Genomic DNA, 6,759 nt, shown 5'->3' on the forward strand with positions numbered 1-6,759 from the left:
TCAATATAAGATGTAATAATAAAGAATATACTTTACTTCATTTGAGCAAAATTTGGGCCTGAGATGTACAACCAAATTGGACAAAAAGGAGATGAAAGAAAAGGGACAAAGTTGGACATTGAGCTTGGGCCAACGCACTCAACAATTTTCAAGTGACAAAGAACATTGCGTCTTTTATTTCTTCTACTTGCTTGTCCCGTAAGACTCTTGTACTTGCCTTGTCCCTTGAGGATTATCATTGCTTTGTCCACAGAATCTACCATGGTAGTTCAGACCACCTCTTATCAAACCGAGGTTATTAATTCGAGTATCTCGGTTTTTTTTTTTTTTTAGTAATTGTATAATAAGTTCTTTAGTCAATTCTCTAAAATTTTTTAATTTTTAATTTTTTTTTTTTTATTCTCTAGGCCAATTGAAATGACAATAAAATTCTTACCGTCAAAAGTTTTTAACAACTGTTAATCCCAACCAAAACGCATCGTTTCACCTCATTAAAATAATAGTTTTTTTTTATTAATTTCATTTTAAAATTTAAATCTAAAAATTAAAAAAATTTTAAAAAAAACTCTACAATGGAATTCGCTTTTTTGACGGTAGGAATTTTATTGTCATTTCGATTAATCCAGGAAGTAAATTTTTTTTTTTTTAAAAAAAAAAACCTTAAAAGAATTTTTAAATTTTAATGAGTTGACTCAGGGACTTATTGTACAATTATTTTTTTTTAGACATATCAAAAAAAGAAGAAAACAAAAAAGGGATTATGATTGCTTTCATAAACTCTTCCATCTAATTGCTTACACTAATACATAAACACTACATTTCGGATAACGTCTTATCAAACAGAGTTAATTAGTTTGAATATCTTGTATTTTTTTTTTTTTAGACATCTCAAAAAAAAAAAGAAAAAAAAGGGATTATGATTGCTTTCATAAACTCTTCCGTCAAATTGCTCACACTAATACATAAAAGAGTAATGTTATATTTACTTTCTACTTTTTCACACCAATTTCTATATTTTTTAGGTGACTTTTAAAATTAATATTGAATTAAAATTCAATAAAAATCTATCTCAAATTTAGTAATAATTTTAAAAACGAGTTAAGGCAATATAAAAATAAGTGTAAGAAAATAAGCGTATATCTAACATTATTCTTAGAATTTTCCTTTTCTCATTTTAATATAAAAAATATATCTTCACATAAATTTTATTTATAGAAGTTGATCCATTTTTACATGAGAATAAAAAAGTATTATAGATAGATAGATGACTTTCTATACAAAAGATAGATAATTTAAAATGGAAAGCCAAATCTCAATAAATGAAAGTGGAGAGTTTAAAATTTAATTTATCAAATAATTTTTTTGAATCATGTGATTTAATAATTGTTTGATTAATTTACAAAAAATAATAGTTATTTGTTTAAAATAATAATAATAATAATAATAATAATAATAATTGTTTGATTTTACTCGCAAATTGGGTCCGAACTTGGAAACGTAAATTACAGAACAATGTGCGGATGAGTCGCCCCTGAAGCCAACGGTCATATCTCCACGAAACTCACCCGATCGCCCACGACGCCAAGGATGAGCGGGTCGCTCTCCGAGTCACCCCTTAACAAAAGCGTTGGCGAGATCCCAATCGAAATCGTGAGCGAAGAAGAAATGGCTCTCATTGAAGCTGCGTTATCCGCCGCTCGAACTTCCATCCCTGCAATTCGTTCACCTTTTGATTTTCACAGGAACGCGAGGTCTATTCAGTCAATCACTGTCCTGTCCAAGAGGAGCTGCTCGGGTCGGACCGTCCTGGACATCGAGGATTCGGGCGATTTTGCGAGCACCCAGAAGAAGGGCAAAGAGGCTGAGCCCTTGTTGCATCAGTTTAGGAGGAAGAAGGGCTTGTCTGTCACTGATATCACTGGCACGGTATTGAATATTTTCTCATAATGGGTCTGGGTTGTTTGTTGCTTTTTGTTGAAGTTTTAAGTTTTGCTTTGAATGTGAGAAATTTTCGGGTCTGGGAAATGGGTTGGAATGGTTTTTGCTAGAATTTTAAGTTTAACTGTTTTCTTTTGAAGATTTTGTGGTGATGAATGCTAGAGATTGGTATGTGTGGGCACCTAGGTTCGTTTATTTACAGACAAATGATATTTAGTAATCTGCATACGACTAGTATATATACAACTGGATAAAGTGAAGTGAAAATTAGTTTTTGATTTTTCTTTTTTACAAATTCTTGTATATCCAAAGGCTGAAATTAAGAAACTGTTGAAATTAAATGAATGAAATAGAAATAATATTAGCTACAGTACGTATACATGTACAGTGTATAGTACTAAAATAGTATTCATGCATATTGTATTCATTCTTACGATTTTTTTGTTTTTGTTTTTGGATGAATATTCTTATTATTTTATCAATTTGGTGTTTGTAAATCATTTGTTCACATACGTTCTACATGTAAAATACCTTGAAGGTCATTCAACTTACTTCTATGTTGCCCCTTTTGTAACTGCGAACAGATGTTTTGTAACTTATTGAAACCAAAACATATTCATCTCACATTGGTTCTTAATTCATGTTAACAACAGGAATGGTGCGAAAAACAAATGGAGTTTATTCTCCTCCGCGGCAAGCGTAAAACTAATAAAGCTATGAAAGCAGGTAGTGCTCGGCACACAAAACTTGAAGAAGAGGTACACTTTTAAATTCATGATATATATAACTAATGCCGCATTTTACCTGCATGCCTCTTGTTGCCATGAACTCATAACTCCCCAAGTCCAAAGTGGATTGTTTTTCTGGTAAATTTGGTATAATTCATCTACCTCTCGAACTTAAATAATATGGCAGACATATTTGGCTTAAATGCCATTGCATGAAATTAAGAAACTGTTGAAATTAAGTGAAAGAAATAGAAATAATATTAGCTACAATACGTATACATGCACACTGTATAGTACTAAAATAGTCTCCATGCATATTGTATTCATTCTTATAATTTCATCAATTTGGTGTTTGGAAATCATTTTTTGGTACACATTCTACATATAATCCCTTGAAGGTCATTATACTTACTTACCTCTATGTTGTCTGTGCATATTTGTAACTGCAAACAAATGTTTTGATTAGTCACCTTCCATGTCTTTCTTATCTCACTGCGTACAATCCATTTCAATTGTATATTTGGCAGGTTGTGAGAAAAGTAAAAGTTTGTATCAAATCTAAAGAAGACGCATGGGCTCTGAAGCTTCTGAATTTTATAATTGGTGCTAATCAATTACTGTTTGAAGGATTGACTCGTGAGCTGCCACTGTAAGCATTGGAATATTAAATTGAATTATTAAAATCATTTTCTTCTATCCGTTTAAATTTTTGGGATAACTAGTGATTTAATATAGTTTTAGAGCATAAATCCTGAGTTTGAACTATGACTCCATAGTTTACCCCCCATTTTAATTAAAATCTTCCATGTGTTTTCTAGTCCCACACGTGAGTAAGAGTGTTAAAATATTAAATTAATGATTAAATTCACTCTCTCCTATTAGCTTAACCTTTTGCAATAATTGATGATTTAATAGCAAGTTCAATCATATTTGGGATTTGGCTATCTCCTAACTCAATTCTGGCTTGTCATGGTTTTGGCTAGCTCTTAATGACCACATGGCAATGATTTTTATGCACTTGCTAGTGGTTCATTGTATAATTTTGAAGTACATTGTGTTTTATTTGAGTTAAATGTTACTTGTTCTTGGTGCAGGATTTAGTTCGGAAAAATTAGTTGGATTTAGAATTTATCTTTTTCCATATTACTGGTTATCATATCTTGATTAAGCAATTTATAGCTTCTAAAATAGATAAGTTATTGGATAGCATACGATAACTACATCATAGTTCTATGTGAATGATGAGCAGATACCTTGAGAACAGTTTATATGGGTTGGAAATGAGTCCCAGTCCCAGCTTGAAAAGAGTGTGCAGTGCAATAGATTTGATTATTTAGTACTTAACGTTTTACCAAAGTCATTTGTATTGTCCCAATTGTATAATGTGTTGGATATAGTGAAATCAGTATGAATAACAAAACATGGAAAGTTTATAAAATGCTTAGTATAGAGAAAATGCCTCTACACATGCAATAGAATGCTTTTCTAAAAATTGATAAGAAATAATATACATTGGTGTTTCTGTCAGAGGGTATCTTGGTCCTTTATATTTTTGCATCTGTCTCTCTCATATATGGATGGAATTCAGACAACTGATCTTAATATTTTTTTCTCCCTTGCTGATGGACTATAGTTGCTTATGAAATCAGAATAGGCTTCACAGAAGGTACATGGATGGTGGGAGTGATCGATGAGATCCGAATGCCTGCAACTGAAACTGATAGAAACCCAATGTTAGTTGACACAAAGACTCGTGTTCGAGACACTCTTCCTGCTGAACCACAAAGAAGGAATGGAAGGTATGCATAGATGAAGAATTGTTAACTAATGCATCAGAATAAAGTTTTGACATCCACTTATATTTTGGCAGGCTTCAACTAATGTGCTACAAGTATATGTGGGACAATTTAGTTGCTGACCATTTCCCCTCCAAACAGTTTTTTGATTTTTTTACCTTGAATCCTCATTCTGTCTTATCTGAAGACATCAGGGAAAGAACCGCCGACTCAGGGTTCCCGGTAGAGGTAAGGACTCTATTTCTCTCTTAAATCATTAATTAAATAGTTTGAGACATAGTGTGTGAGATGTTCCCATCATCATAATGCTCATTTCCTTGGTTCTCCAAGTAAGAAAAACAAGTCCTCACATTTTTTTAGCGATAGTTGTATGTGTTATTGAAAATACTTTCAACAATGTGAGAGGAGCTTCTTTTCATCAGTGGTTTGACTTGTTTTTTATAATTTGCATGAATCTCTACATAGTTGTGAAAACGTGAATAATATAGCATTAGAGAGTTTTCAGATAATTAAGAACTCCATCGATGCTTTTCTATTATATCTTTTCCACTTTGGCCGTGCAGACCCTTGACGACATGGTGAGATTATACAGAAATACATTTAGCATGCTGCCCCCTGCTCATGACCAGCTTTTGTTGAGGTGAGAAGAAAATTTATGCTTTTCTTCCCTATGTAAATTGGTTGCTTGTTAGGTATTTCCTGTGTACTTCGGTTTCGCCCTTTCACTTTTTAATAAATTTTGATTACTTATGAAATAAAATAAAATGTTTACTCCACTCTGGCCGATATTGGTATGTTAGTGCCTCAACTATAGCTATCTTCTTCATGAATAAAGGAGGAGCCACTATTAGCAAACTCCTACTGGGAAGTGGGTTGTTGAGCATTATGAAAATTTCCTTCTTTACTGGAATATATTTGGTGACAATATTAATCAGTTGCTTCTAGCAAGACATTTACCCGGTTGCTTTTCAAGCAGATATGAGTTCCAAAAAGATAATTCATTGCTTGGCGAAGATCAATTTGCATTTGACTCAGATTTGCTCAAGAATCAACTTCAGGGCTGTCTTGAGTTCTGGCTAGGGGATCGAGAAGCCCATTACACTCCAGAAGAAGAGCGTTGGAAATGCCGGTTCTGTCAGTTTGCTTCTATCTGTCCTGCAAACACTGATCCTGATATGACTCCAAACCATACAAACACCTAGGAAAATAGTAAACTCAGTGAGCAAAACATGCCACCTTCCTGCAAAGAAGCACATATTTTTTGTTGAAGCTTTCTTTGCGGTGTATTGCTGACCTGAAGAACATGAGTGGATATGTGGTTGGGGATGTGCAATGATTATATATGTATCATCTACGCACAAAATGCATTTGCTGTAGGCTATGATGATTCTTTGCTGTAAATTTGATTTGTTGTCAAACTAAATTCATTCTGTAGAAATATGTATATCAACCCCAGAATATGTGTTCTTGTTGGTGTGCGTTTGTGTTGCTAAAAGTTTGGCAAGTACTTGGACAACCTCTACAAATATGAGGTTTGGCATTGGTGTTGTAAATATGTGCGGTAGTTTTTCAATGGATTATATATAATTTTAGGGGAAACTTCATCGAAGACCCCTGAACTTCCACTCAATTTAATAAACCTCTCATAAATTTCAAAGTCTCTCAATTTACTCCCTTAAACTTTCAATTGCTCTCAATTTGGACTCCTCCGTCAGATTTTAAACGTTACATGACGTTTATTTTCTTGACTTTTGTATAAATTTCCAACTTTCAAAACATTTTTTTATTTTAAAAAAAAAAATTAGGGATATTTTGGTCTTTTTTTTTTGTATTTTTTAACTGCTAAAATTGACGGAGGGGTCCAAATTGAGAGCAATTGAAAGTTCAGTGGACTAAATTGAGAGATTTTAAAGTTTAAGGGGGGTATTTCAAAACGAGTGGAAGTTCGGGGGTCTTCAGTGAAGTTTCCCCTTAATTTTAAATTTTTCATAAGAACGATAAAGAAATTAAATTTGAACGGTCGAAGAAACTCCATCATTGATCTTTAGCTTATGTCATGTGCCGTGCGCCAAAGTTGCCGGCCGGCTTATTTTAATTGTTTGTTTAGAGTATATTTTTTAATTTAAAGTAATTGTGTCATGTGTCGCATACAATTAGAATATGATGTGTCAAGTGAGTCATGTGGCATTAATTGATTGGTCCAATGTGACATGTCTTTAATTAATTTGACAATAAGTTAAAGGAAGGACCTATTTAAAATTATATATCATAAGAAACGTAAGAACTTGATTGTTAAA

The 6,759-nt window shown here is 32.8% G+C and overlaps 1 protein-coding gene across 1 annotated transcript; it reads left to right on the forward strand.

The window, feature by feature from the left end:
- Positions 1-1,503: 1,503 nt before the first annotated feature.
- LOC132163976 (exonuclease V, chloroplastic-like) lies at positions 1,504-5,991 on the forward strand. The gene is made up of 7 exons (XM_059574368.1): positions 1,504-1,926; positions 2,592-2,696; positions 3,194-3,315; positions 4,316-4,465; positions 4,537-4,690; positions 5,026-5,102; positions 5,439-5,991. The coding sequence occupies exons 1-7, from the start codon at positions 1,588-1,590 to the stop codon at positions 5,662-5,664; spliced, it is 1,173 nt and encodes a 390-aa protein (XP_059430351.1). The 5' UTR covers positions 1,504-1,587; the 3' UTR covers positions 5,665-5,991.
- Positions 5,992-6,759: the final 768 nt, after the last annotated feature.

The sequence above is a fragment of the Corylus avellana genome, chromosome ca10, assembly GCF_901000735.1.
Source record: "Corylus avellana chromosome ca10, CavTom2PMs-1.0".
Taxonomy (NCBI): Eukaryota; Viridiplantae; Streptophyta; class Magnoliopsida; order Fagales; family Betulaceae; genus Corylus; species Corylus avellana.